Source organism: Triplophysa rosa, unplaced genomic scaffold, assembly GCF_024868665.1.
Source record: "Triplophysa rosa unplaced genomic scaffold, Trosa_1v2 scaffold297_ERROPOS213765, whole genome shotgun sequence".
Classification (NCBI taxonomy): domain Eukaryota; kingdom Metazoa; phylum Chordata; class Actinopteri; order Cypriniformes; family Nemacheilidae; genus Triplophysa; species Triplophysa rosa.
The window spans coordinates 42971-56733 of NW_026634310.1; the positions used below are offsets into that span (position 1 = coordinate 42971).

Below are 13763 nucleotides of genomic sequence, written 5' to 3' on the forward strand. Positions count from 1 at the left end.
CTTCACTAAAAACTTTGACTGCTGTTTAGGAGAACTCTAATAAGATAAATGTTTTGTGAATACGGGCCCAGAAAGTTCAAATAAGAATTTACACAGGGCTCAAAAACAATGGTATAAGCACAGAAACTGGGTCATTAGATCATCAAGACATTGGGTGTTGTTTATTTGCGGTTTATTTTTCAAATGTTGAGCACGGGCCCAAAATGATGAAATATAAGGTAGAAGTGAAAAAAACTGAAGGATCCAGGTAACCATAAGATAATGGAGCTAAGTGCGCGGTCACTTTAAATAGAAGAGTGTTTAACTGAACAAATAACCACCTATGAATCCAAACACAAGCACACACTGATAAAGAGCACTCACACACAGCACTCTGAGGCCTGAGCACTTTATTTCTCCGTGGCTTCAGCACACATAGTGTTTCACATCAGTTTAAAGCGGATGATGACGACACGGGTTCAGTGCTGTTGGGCGGCATGGCGTGAGGGCATTTGGGCTGCCATTCAGTCTCCATCACCCTGACTCCTTCATCCGGAGACCAGGACATTGTCAGCTTCCAATGAATGATCTCCTAAAACACGCACATCAGTCATGAAAGCCCCACTGAGTAAAACCCACACAAACGTGACCGAACAGATCATGATGTCATACAGGTTTGTTTCAGGCCGTCTGTGATGTTGCCATGCATGTGTTACCTGTGAGGGCATGTCATGAAGCAGAACGTGATATTTCAACATCAGCTGCTCCTCAAGGGTCGCCTGCAATACATCAGGTCAAAGGTCACACGGGCCGATCAGTGTGCGCACTGCATGTGATGCAGCTCACCTGTTGTGCGACGCTGGCCACCTGTGCCATGTTGAACTCTGTGTTCTCGGTGGATTCTCTCAGCATGATGAAGGACGCGGCCACGCGAGCCAGATGCCAGAAGGGCTTCATGTCTTCAGTCATGTTACCGTAGCTGTCTGAGGAGAGAGAGATGTGCACGTGAAGCTCACGGCGCTCGGTCTGTGTATGATGTGTTTGGGAATGAACGTGCCTGGAATGTCGTGTGCGGTGACTGCGTGCTCGGCCTCACTGTACTTGCGGTAGAAAGCCATTTCTTCAGCCGTGCGGTTGATGTGCTGTAGAGCCTCACAGCTGCACTGAACCTCGGGTGGGGCGGCCTCATCTCGCCGTGGGAAGAAAACCTCGGCCGTACATCTGAACGCCGCTGAACCCTGACACATCCGACAACACACGTGACCAGCGACAGTTTGAATCCTTATCATTTCTACATAATGTAGTGTTTATTTCAGATTTATTTGTATTTTAAATTGGCTGTTGTTTGATATATCATTTTTTACATTTATTTTCATTTTGCCATGTAGGTTTAAATTAGGCTTGCTTCAGTTCTAGTTTAGTTTTTTATTTTCACTTAATAATTTTAGTGATGCACATCTAGGGCTGATAGGATCTAAAAAACAAAGTTCAGATGAAGCGTTTACATGAAAAGAATAGTTCACACACGTCACCTTCTGCTGAAAATCTCAGGTATATGACTGAACACAGTCTGGGTGTCACTCAGCTCTCTATACAGTAGGTGTGTGGTGTCCTGTGACATATGACTGCTTAAAATAAAAACACTTTCTGTGACACATCCATTGCATAATTTATCTGAATGCTACCTTAAATGCTCACTAGACTGTTCTCTATCTGTCTAGTGATGTTTGGTCATATAAAAAATATCATACACATCCTAACTTTCTTTCAAAAATTGTCAGGATTTACAGTTGAAAAGTGTCATTTTGTTTCAGATGTTCACTGGAGGGGTGTTTGCATTATTTTAATTATGGATGTTTTACTTTTTGGAGCTTTCACATTTTAAGACGATAACATGACAAGATTTTGTTTGCGTTCAACTTAAGTCAGTCGATCACATACATCTGAGATAACAGGAGGGCGAGTAAATGTTGAGAGAATTATTTTTGGGTGAACTGTCCCTTTAAGCATATTCAAACAGTGATGAAAGTGCAGAACACACAAACCTCGCTGGCCCAGTCGACCACAGAGAAGTCCAGATAGTACTTCCTGCCTCCTGCTGCCACTTCCTGTCAGCAGAAAACTTTACTGAGCAACACACAGTACAGTACAGTACACTACACACTTCTGAGCCACAGACACACGCTAACAGTACAGTACACACTTGGGAGCACGTGAAACTCACCTGGGCTCGAGCCTCGTGCACCTGCTGCAGTCCGAACACTTTGAAGGGCGAGCCGTGCCGCGTGTTGATGTAATGCAGGGCCACTTGAGCCGCACGACGGGCTGGGAAATGAGTGGGCACCAGATTTCCTGTGGACATTTCAGCTTCCGCCTGTGTGTGACAGATAAAGCACAGAATACAGACGGATGTGAAATAAAACGATGTTACTATTGACTTTGACCCTCTCTCTGAACGTGACATCACTGTATAAACAAACCCAGTAGGCGTTCGGGTTCGACTTTATGCGGCGCTGCGCTCACAGATCGCCGTGTGACATCAGAATATCGCGTGAGCAAAGCCTTCCAATCGCTCGCGCGGTACTTGAATGTCATACTCAGATCGATCTGCGCAGTGCCTTATGACATCGACACTCCTCTTCCCATGCTTCTTCCTTGCGCGTGTGGTTTTCTACACTTCCCGTCCGCGCAGCACCCCGCCCTCTCTTAAAGGGACAGCAACGCTTTTCCTTTGAGCAGCTGACAGTCATTTAACAGTTTGCTTTGGTACTGCACAACGCTTTCTCAAACACTGACTGTAGTAACAAAAAACTGAATTGTTAGAAAACAGTTCTCATATAGTATTTTAGCAGAGATGACGGTAACCTCCCTTACGAAAATTAACCATGGTTTTATGATGGTTGAAGTAGAAAAATACATGGTTTTGTCAATTGTAATCAAAATCCCCAAAAACATAGTTAAGTTACTGCACGTTTGCTATAAAAACATGGTTAATCATTGTAAGGTGTATAAGGTGCGTGCGGTATATAGTCAATGTCAAAGTCTGCTTTATTGTCAATTCTGCCACATGTACAGTACATGCATATAGTGGATTGAAATTGCGTTAGTCTCAGACCCATGGTGCATACAAATAACACTACACAGAATAAAAAATATATAAAAACAATACAGATTATTATATTTATATATATATGTAAAATACAACAATTACAAGCAGGGATATTAAAAATATATATACACTGTATATATAACATTTACTCTCAATTCTGCCTCAGGTTCCATTAAACCATCAAAATATGAGGTGTAAAATGTACAATATATTTTTTGCTCAAAGTTTTGTTTTGACTACAGCATGGCAAGGAATAGGCCTATGTTTTATTCTAATATACAAAAAGCATAGAAATACTATAAAACACGAAATAAACTGATCATTGGTCTGTTTGAAAACTGGATTCTGATTGGCTGGAAGGTGTGCATTAAAAGGGACAGTTCACCCATAAATGAATATTCTGTCATCATTCACTCACTATCAGATTGTTCCAAACCTGTATACAGGTCTTTGTTTTGCTGAACACAAAGGAAGATATTTGTTAGAATGTCAGTAAGCAAACATATCTCATTCCAATTAACTGTCATAGTAGGGAAAATGGGTCAATGGGGGTGAGATCTGTTTGCTTACTGACATTCTAACAAATATTTTCCTTTGTGTTTTGCAGAACAACAAAATTGCTACAGGTTTGAAACGGTAAATGATGACAGAATTTTTATTTTTGGGTGAACTGTCCCTTTAATGGACGGGTAGTTTCAGTCAGTTTGATCAATGTTTGAAATTAACTGAGAGAAATCAATTCACCTGTCATTTTCACCCGTCTGATCATCACAAATGACAGTGTAAACATCTATAACAGCAAAGGATTTTAATGCACTTTGCATCGGGTGGTTCTTGGCCTCCACATCGTGCATTAAAATCCTTTAACACAAGGCTAGCTGTGGGTTATCCCTTACTGATAATATTATTGTTGTTGTTACAGGTTTGACTTCACACATAAGAAGCAGTCGGGTGGCTCCGGGCAGTACGGCAAAGTGACGGGGGTTCTGGAACCGCTAGATACCAACACTAACACAAAACTGGAGTTTAAGGACCGGACCATCGGTACAAACATCCCCAAGCAGTTTATCCCCGCTGTGGAGAGGGTAAGAGCACATTGATACGCGTGCTTGTGTGCTTGTGCCTGATGTCACTCATGGTCTCTCTCTCTCTCTCTCTTTGGCTGTGTTTGTCCTTCAGGGGTTCAGAGAAGCGTGTGAGAAGGGTCCTCTGACGGGACACAAGATATCTGGAGTGCGCTTCGTGCTGGACGATGGCGCTCATCACATGGTGGATTCCAATGAAATCTCTTTCATTCGTGCAGGAGAGGGCGCTCTCAAACAGGGTATGAAACTCTTTCATCATTTACTCGTCCTCTTTCAAACCTGTGTGATTTCTTTCTTCTGCAGAACACAAAACAAGGTTGGTAACCAAAGCAAAAAAACATTGAAGTTCATGCATTTCTCAAAATGTCTAAAGAAAGAGTCATTTACAGGTTTTGAAACGCACAAGAGGGAATAAATGATGACAGAACTATCCCTTTAAGAGAGCCGATCAGAATCCCTGTTTTTCTCCTCTCGCTTATTTTTTATGATTTCTGTCTCTTCAGCGATGGAGAAAGCCAATGTTGTGATTTTGGAACCAGTGATGTCCGTGGAGATTGTTGCCCCTAATGAATTCCAGGGGGCAGTTATTGCCGGGGTCAATCGTCGTCATGGTGTCATCACAGGACAGGACGGGGCGGAGGGATACTTCACACTGTATGCTGATGTGAGTCACACCATCACATTTACATGTCAGAGGCGATGACGTACTTTCGCTAAAATCTCATCCAGCTAAGCCACTTGCTCTCTAGCGCTGAGGTGATTTTTTACCGATAGGTTTAGCAAGAAAACATTCACGTTTCAGTGAAGCGACAGCACTACGGCTGAGCATTGTTGAGTGCCTCTGTGCTCAAGAGCTTGAAGCCTCTCTCATTTTTGATTGTTGACGTATGACATAATGTTTGGATCATTTGACTCACATCATTGATTGTAATCCTATGAAGTGAAGTGAAGTGACCTATTTGTCAAGTATGGTGACCCATACCCGAAATGTGACCTCTGCATTTAACCCATCCGATCAGAGAGTAGTGAACACACGCACAGCAAGTGGTGAACACACGTACACACAGCGCCCGGGGAGCAAGTAGGGGTAAGGTGCCTTGCTCAACTCGTTACCCGCCAGCACTGAGGATCGAACCGGCAACCTTCTGGTCACGAGTCCGACTCTCTAACCATTAGGCCACGACTGCCCCCCATGTGCATCTTGAAGCGATCGAGCAAAAAACGCCATTGTTCACTAAGGACGCTATGTGCGTCAGATGTATCAGAGTTGGCTGACTATTGAATGCAGAAGAGAGTGTGCATAAAATGGATTTAAGAGCACTCTTAAATAACACACATTACAACAAACATCATATCACTTTAACACATAGACTTGTTTTGGTGAGAATTATCTAGAAATGCCATAGTTGATATCAATTGCACATATATGACTGACACGTGTTGATCGATGTCTGTTTGTTTCATTAGATTCCTCTGAATGACATGTTTGGATACTCAACAGAGCTGCGCTCCTGTACAGAGGTAACACAACACATGCAGCTTTACACTTCGACTACGTTCACACTGCCACCAAATTCAGATTTTTTTGCTCATATGCGACCCAGATCTGTTTACTCTATGACAGTGTGAACAGGACAAACCAGATGGAATCCGATCTTTTTTAATCTGATCTGAGCCAATTCCATATGTGGTCCTAAATAAGATACAGGTCTGATGTTTCACAATGCGACCTCAGTCTGAACGGTCATATCGGATTCATGCGACTTTTGCATCATTGTAAATCGACATGCGTCACAATTCTGCGCTGATTTAAAGCTTCACGCGCTATTCTGTTGACGGAAGTGCACTTTACAGCTCAGTTGCCAAACATTAAGCATCAGATTATAAACATAAGCCCTTGCACTGTCCGGGAATGCTCTATAATCGCGCCGCGCGAACAATCCGCTCAGCACCTCATAAAGTCAAACACACCCACTGACTTGACCCTTGCTTAATTCTGTATGAAAGCGTGCTGCGTGTTACGTGTTATTGTTGTTTTGCACATGCGATTCAGTTTATAACCATCACGAGTTCATACTGGAATCTGATATTGGCCACATTTTAAAAATAGTGTGAACAGCCGAACAAAAAATCTGAACTGAGCAAAATAAAAATCGGAATTGAGCATTAACCTCTTAAGACCCGAGCTTTGGTTTGGCTTGCATTTTAGATTTCTTCTAGCTATTTGGGGTTAGGAGGAACCAATAAATGTAATAACCAAATATTATATTTGAACATGAAGCACTTTTTGAAAAAAACGATGTCCACACATGTGGACAATCGGTCTGTATCCACAGAAAACAGTCAAGACACCATTGTGTAATAAAGTACAAATCTATTTTATTAACAGCCTGAGTACACTGGGGGAAGTGTGGGCTGTGTGTGGGCATGCTGTGGGTACACTGGGGTAAGTGTGGGTACACTGGGGGAAGTGTGGGCTGTGAGTGCGCATGCTGTGGGTACACTTGGGTAAGTGTGGGAATGATGTGGGTACACTGGGGTGAAGTGTGGGAATGCTGTGGGTACACCGGGGGAAATGTGGGCACCCCGGGGGAAGTGTGGGCTGGGTGTGGGTACACTTGGTAAAGTGTGGGCTTAGCCCCATGGTACTGCTTGCAGTCGTTGTGTAAATTGATGTTTTCAAACAAATTCTTCCCAAACTACGTTTTCCGTTATTTAAAAACAATTATTTTTTAATACATTTTTACATTTTCAACTAAGCAAAGTCCCATTGTCCACATGTGTGGACATCAAGTTTAGAGGCATAGTACATCGCAAAAATGTGTCAAATTTGCATGCCATATTAATCATACAACACTACTATGCATAACGTAACAAGAAGCAACAATGACATTTTATTACATTTTTTACCTTTTGGACGTTTTGTCCTGCCATAGCTGCCATTATTTTTCAGATGTGTTCGCCCGCCATCTTTGCAAAGTGTTTTTCTCTTCTGACACCACCAGATGGCAGTGTAAAGGTCCATGTTTGTGAATAACAGGTTCCAGTTACACAGAATTAAGTATTATCGTGCACACAACCAAAAATGTGATGTCCACACATGTGGATGCCAGGTCGTAGGAGATTAAGGCTTGCAGTGTGAACGTAGTCTTACTGCTGCTATAGAAACCACTTCAAATGTAACATCCCTCATGTTCCCATCAAGTAATTGGCTCATTGCCATGAAGTCAGTCAAAGAAGCTTGGATGATGTTAATGAAAGAATAGAAACAAATATCTTTTATCAAAGCGTACTGATAGCAAACGTGTGTATTTTAACCTTCCCTGTTGAAAAAAACAGCATATGCTGGTTAGTTAGTTTTTGAAGCAAGATAGCTGGTTTGTGCTGGTTTAAGCTGGTTATTTGCTGGTCCTAAGCTTGTCATGTGCTAGCTTAAGCTGGTCCTGAGCTGGTTTAGGACCAGTTTAAACCAGCCCAGGACCCTCTTAAACCAGCTCAGGATCCTCTTAAACCAGCTCAGGACCCTTTTAAACCAGCTCAGGACCCTCTTAAACCAGCTCAGGACTAGGGATGTGCACGAATATTCAAATATTTGAATATTCGATCCACAATAACTATTCGAATATTAAAAATGCTATTTGAATATTCCTATTTTTCATAAGAATAAAACTGCATCACCACAAGGTTAAGTTGTTCTGTTACAGAAGACCTTAGAGTCAGGTCTTATTTAACGCTTCTTCACTTCTTCTGTAATGATTTTTTAATGTACAGAAAATAAAAAAAAATCATTTGTATGTGTTCCTAAATCTTTGTTCACTCAGATTGAAAGCTAGTTTAAATATTTTAAGTTTACACACTGGATGCCCGGATCGCGTTTGCTCGACTTACATCACCATATTAAAATGTTTCAAAACTGGTGAGCCACAGAATTCGTTAACATTACTTACATTAGGTATAAATATATCAACGTAATATTAAATGATTAACAACAATAATTCATTTATTACCATTACTTGTTTGCAGCGGTTGTTCTTAGTAAATTCATATTCGCTCGTTAAAAATATATTAAGTAGGCCTAATGCTAATTTCAACAACTTGAAACATGAAAATGTACATTTCACTGCAACAAATGTTAATGAATTTGGCCTTAACATAAGACTGGCACATTTTTCCATACCTAAAAGCAAGAATTTTCCTTCTAGAAGTTCAAATAGGGTCGTCGCCTTCAAGTTACAGCCTGTAGGCCTAAATAAATTCGCACGGATGCTTTTTTTGTTTGTTTTAAAACGCGCTGTAATTCCTTACCTTAGTTGAAATAAATAGGCCTACCTTATTTATTGATGCAAAGCTAAACAAGACAGACACTGACCGTGAACGACAAAGAAAACAATATTTATATGCGTGCTGATCAGCAGAATATCTTCTTCAGATGACGGTCACGTAATCAGGGAATCAAGCACTATGGGCTCCGTCTTTGTTGCGGGGTATTTTTTAGGATCTTAACAGTCGGCATGAGGTATCAAGCCCGTTTATTTATTATCAACATTATAAACAATAAAGCCAGGTATTCTTGTCAGATCTGGGTTTTGTTACCGGGAGTTAGAGAAGAGCAGCGCGTTTTCTATGCTGTCGGCTTGTTAACCGTCGGCTTGTTGAACAGACTTTCACCAGAGTAAAATAGACCTATATGCTTGTTTTTCTTATCAAGCACATGTAAAACAAAATAAACAAGATAACCATATATCACAGACTGTCGATATACGTTGCGTTTTGTTCGTTTTGTTTTGTCTGTTTTCTTTTCTTTTTGTATTATACCGTTCCACGCAGGTTTAAATGCAGTTTTTATGTATTTTTCTATTTTTTCAACATAAAAAAACGATATACAGGATATAATATTAATGCATTATGACTATTTAATGATAATCATAAGCTTGATGTGAAATTGTGACTAATAAAAACGTAACAAATTATGTCATTATTAACTTAATTTAAATAAACCAATATTCGAATATTCGTTTTTTATTAGCTCAAATATTTGAATATGAAATTATTGAAAAATGCCCATCCCTACTCAGGACCCTCTTAAACCAGCTCAGGACCAGCTACCATACTTCAAAACTAACCAGCATATGCTGTTTTTTTCAACAGGGTTAACATTAAGACACATAGAACCAATCAAATTCACCTGCAGAAAATCAAATGGGTCGTAAATGCTCTTTCATGTTGAGTGCGTTTTGTATCTGTGTTGTTTAGGGTAAAGGCGAGTACACCATGGACTACAGCAGATATCAACCGTGTCTGCCGTCTGTACAGGAGGAACTCATTAACATATACCTGGAGGCAACCGGACAGCTGCCCGCTAAGAAGAACAAATGGAAGAACTGAACCATCACATCGATCACCATCCAAGAACATTTAAAACATGTCAATTTATTTACTGTTACTGAATTATTACAAATAATTTTTGTAAATTCATCTGTTCAAAAGATTGAGTTCGGTCGTTTATTGTAAATGTATTTGTACAGCATATGTTTGCAAGTGTAGTAATTACGGTAAAATATAAAGTAAAAATGATGTGCATATTTAAAATGAATAAAAAAATCTTTAAGTATACTTGTTAGTACATACTAGTATTAGTATACTTTTAAGTGTACTGTTTGAATACTGAACTGTCTAAAAGACTAAATTAGCACAATTTATTTAATTGAAGAACACTTTTGTGTCACAATAGTACACGCTGACAAGTGGACAACTACATTGTTATAAAGAAGTGCATGAGATGTATCTCTAAAAACTAGATTAAAAGTACAATCCGTCAACCCCGTGCACCTCAACGGCCTCCAGCATCAACCCCTCTCACCTCAACGGCCTCCAGCATTAACCACTCGCACCTTAACGGCCTCCAGCATTAACCACTCACTGGCCTACAGCGTTAACCCCTCACACCTCAACGGCCTCCACGGTCAACCCTTTGCACCGCACCTGCCTCCAATGTCAACCCCTCATGCCTCAACGGCCTCCAACGTCAACCTCTCGCACCTCAATGGCCTCCAAGCGTCAACCCCTCGCACCTCAATGGCCTCCAAGCGTCAACCCCTCGCACCTCAATGGCCTCCAAGCGTCAACCCCTCGCACCTCAATGGCCTCCAAGCGTCAACCCCTCGCACCTCAATGGCCTCCAAGCGTCAACCCCTCGCACCTCAATGGCCTCCAAGCGTCAACCCCTCGCACCTCAATGGCCTCCAAGCGTCAACCCCTCGCACCTCAATGGCCTCCAGCTTCAACCCCTCGCACCTCAATGGCCGCCAGCGTCAACCCCTCGCACCTCAATGGCCTCCAAGCGTCAACCCCTCGCACCTCAATGGCCTCCAGCTTCAACCCCTCGCACCTCAATGGCCGCCAGCGTCAACCCCTCGCACCTCAATGGACTCCAGCGTCAACCCCTCGCACCTCAATGGCCTCCAGCTTCAACCCCTCGCACCTCAACGGCCGTCAGCATCAACCCCTTGCACCTCAACGGCCTCCACTCTCAACCCCTTGCACCGCACCTGCCTCCAGTGTCAACCCCTCATGCCTCAACAACCTCCATCGTCAACCCCTTACGGCTCAGTGTTGACCCCTCGCACCTCAATGGCCTCCAGCATCAACCCCTCACCGGCCTCCAGTGTTTACTCCTCACACCCCTCAACGACATCCAGCATTGTGTCTAACTTTGAGAATCAAGTTAGTTTATACTCAGTAAAGGGAGTTTTACCTCAGATGTTTGAATTGTGTTGAGACAGTTGTCCACAGGATCTGCAGAGCCGCAGCAGGACAGCAGATGTTTCTGAGAGACTGGCAGAGCTGGACTGAGCTGAACCAAAGAGAAAACCAACAAAGCGAAACGGAACATTTTACTGATCCACAGCATGAGGATTTCTAAAGATGAGGTTGCTGGACTGTGACGTTTCTCTGAAGAATCCTGTTGTTTATGTGTCGATGCTTGTGAGTTGCTTAAATGCGTCACAAACATTAACCATTTAACCAATCAGCGGCTACTTTACTGCTAGCACATATAAACCAGGTGCTAATGCCTCTGGGGCGTGCGTCATGGTCGAAACCCCGCCCCTTTATGCCCTAGTACGGAGGTATGTGTTTGTAGCCGGTTAGCTGCTTGGCTACCTTATTTTTGTTGGGTTAGTGATTTTCTTGCTTTTGGTGTGTTGCAGTGTGATGCTGGGCGCCTCGTGTTATACACGACAGCGGGGGTCTAATGAGTGTGCTGGTGGGTTGAAACGTACTGTTTGTAAGTTCAATGCTGTTTGTTTGACGCGTTGAATGAAGTCTGGTGTTAATGTAATACATGCTCATTACATTGCTGTTAATATGGCCAAAATCGCAGCGATTGCTGTGGCTGTTGTAAAGGCTGAAAAAAGTTCTTATATGAGCGTTGTGGACATCACTGTGAGCGTTACGTCGTCGGTGAGTCAGCTTGGCAAGTCTAATTTAAAACTAGATGACCTAGAATGGTTTTTAATTGAGATTTTAATGTAATGTTTTGTATGCTTTGTGCTAAAAAAGAATGAGTGAGGGCAGTCAAGGCAGCGCGTCTCCTCTGTTCGTCCTCTGAGCCACTCTGATACTTGACCTAAAAATGAAAATTCTGTCATTTACTCGCCCTCGAGTTGTTTCAAATCTGTATAATTTTATTCATAATGAACACCGAGAAAGATATGAGGAAGAATGCTTATAACCAAAAAATTCTCGCCCCCCATTGACTCCCATTGTAAGAGAAATTACTTTATCAATGTTTTATTCTGTTGATCACAAAAGTGTTCTTTGGGGAACTTTTGACTACCATTGTATTTTTCCTGCTATGGTAGTCAATGGGGGGCCAAATGAGTTTGGTTATAAGCATTCTTCCAAATATCTTTATCTGTGTTCATGAGAACAAATAAATGTATACAGATTTGGAACAACTCGAAGGAGAGGAAATGACAAAATGTTCATTTTTGGGTGAACCGTCCCTTTAATTACAGCATGGCCTAGTATCCAAGTGAGTATTTTCCCATTTTTATATATTTTTTTTCTATTTGTGCGAGTTCTTTTATTGTCACTATTGTGAAAGTGACCTATTAGTCAGATATGGTGACCCATACCCGAAATGTGACCTCTGCATTTAACCCATCCAGAGAGTAGTGAACACACGCACAGCAAGTGGTGAACACACGTACACCCGGAGCAGTGGGCAGCTATCACTGCAGCACCCGGGGAGCAAGTAGGGGTAAGGTGCCTTGCTCAAGGGCTCCTCAGTCGTTACCCGCCGGCCCTGAGAATCCAACCTGCAACCTTCTGGTCACGAGTCCGACTCTCTAACCATTAGGCCACGTATTGTGATGATGACAACCATGTGGAAACTGTGACGTTGGTCATTTTGTAATTTCATGATCCTTAAAGTGTTCGTTCACCCAAAACTGAAAATTCTGTCATCATTTGCTCACCGTCAGGTTGTTGCAAACCTGTATACAGCACTTTGTTCTGTTAAACATAAAGTGAGATATTTTGAAGAATTTAGGAACACAAATAGTGCAGGTTCACCTTTGACTTCCATTTTATTTTTCCTACTATGGCAGTCAATGATGTCACAGAATTTAAAATTGGTAACATTCGCCCTAATATCTTTCTGTGTTCATCAGAACAAAGTAATTTATACAGGTATGAAATGACATGAGGGTGAGCAAATGATTTTGAGGGTGAGATCATTTTTGGGTGAACTATCCCTTTAACTGGTCTTGGGTTATGTGATGTTTCTACACTTCTGTGATTCCATTGGTGTAGGTATGCCCAGTGTCCCTGCCATTACAATCTTGAGCAATTGTATCGATTACTGCTATACGGTAACTGTGGTTTGTGTCGTTTTGAGACTTTAGCATTTCGACAGGTATTAGTAGTGACAGTAAAAAGTTGGTTTTCTGTTTTTGCTTGTCGGTGACTATGTACTTTAAGATTATGGTCATTTGTTTGTGTTTGAGTTGGTTTCTTTTGAGTTTTCTTTATGTAGTAGTATGTGTATTAAATTGATTCTTTTCTAATAGTTTTTTTTTCTTGTTTTTAGGAGCTGAGTGCTTCCAGTAGCAGGCTGGTTCGTGGTGTTGCATCCCCAAGGGTTGTCACTATTGCTGTGTCATCGATTGCTGTGTATTTTGTGACTTTATTGGTGTGCTTTGGATGTGTATAATGTGTGCTGCTGTACCAGCCCGCTCCTTTATGTAGGAAGCCTCAGTCTCCTGTTTTGTTTTTTATTTATGGTCTGTTCTGTGTTGGCCAAACATTTTAAAGTAACTTAAAATAAAAAAACCTTTTGTACCATTACTCGTGCCTCTTAGTTTTTTTGGATCTAACTTGTGTTTTCCCCATTTATCTGGGCTGGCCGCCATGCTACATTTATAAATCTAAGGGTTTGTTGAATAACAGCTGTCGGGATGAGCAGTAACACATGAAGCATTCCAGAGGATTGCTGTTCTCTCTCTACATCTGACCCAACCTCTCAAAAGAAATATGTGCTTGTTTCAACACATGCTGGGGGTTCAAACACAGTTTTCAGGATAGTT

The 13763-nt window shown here is 41.7% G+C and overlaps 2 protein-coding genes and 1 long non-coding RNA gene across 4 annotated transcripts in view; 2 read left to right on the forward strand and 1 right to left on the reverse strand.

The window, feature by feature from the left end:
- gfm1 (G elongation factor, mitochondrial 1) overlaps positions 1–9786 on the forward strand; it is a 32120-nt gene extending 22334 nt beyond the window's left edge. The window contains exons 14-18 of the mRNA XM_057327787.1: positions 4011–4173; positions 4268–4412; positions 4677–4837; positions 5641–5694; positions 9427–9786. Coding sequence (XP_057183770.1) covers positions 4011–4173; positions 4268–4412; positions 4677–4837; positions 5641–5694; positions 9427–9558 — 655 coding nt within the window. The 3' untranslated portion in view covers positions 9559–9786. The remainder of the gene's footprint in view (positions 1–4010; positions 4174–4267; positions 4413–4676; positions 4838–5640; positions 5695–9426) is intronic.
- lxn (latexin) lies at positions 373–11255 on the reverse strand. 2 transcript variants are annotated; one of them, XM_057327788.1, is made up of 7 exons: positions 10928–11255; positions 2204–2353; positions 2025–2087; positions 1037–1217; positions 826–962; positions 696–758; positions 373–571 (listed from the first exon to the last, which is right to left on the reverse strand). In XM_057327788.1, exons 1-7 carry the CDS (start codon positions 11183–11185, stop codon positions 428–430), a joined length of 996 nt encoding a protein of 331 aa, XP_057183771.1. In that variant the 5' UTR covers positions 11186–11255; the 3' UTR covers positions 373–427. The 2 variants fall into 2 exon arrangements, with proteins under 2 accessions (XP_057183771.1, XP_057183772.1); XM_057327789.1 differs by lacking the exon at positions 10928–11255 and adding an exon at positions 2460–2478.
- On the forward strand, positions 11211–13524 carry LOC130550348 (uncharacterized). Its single transcript, XR_008962393.1, has 2 exons — positions 11211–11300; positions 11382–13524. It is a non-coding gene; the product is annotated as an uncharacterized LOC130550348 (long non-coding RNA).
- Positions 13525–13763: the final 239 nt, after the last annotated feature.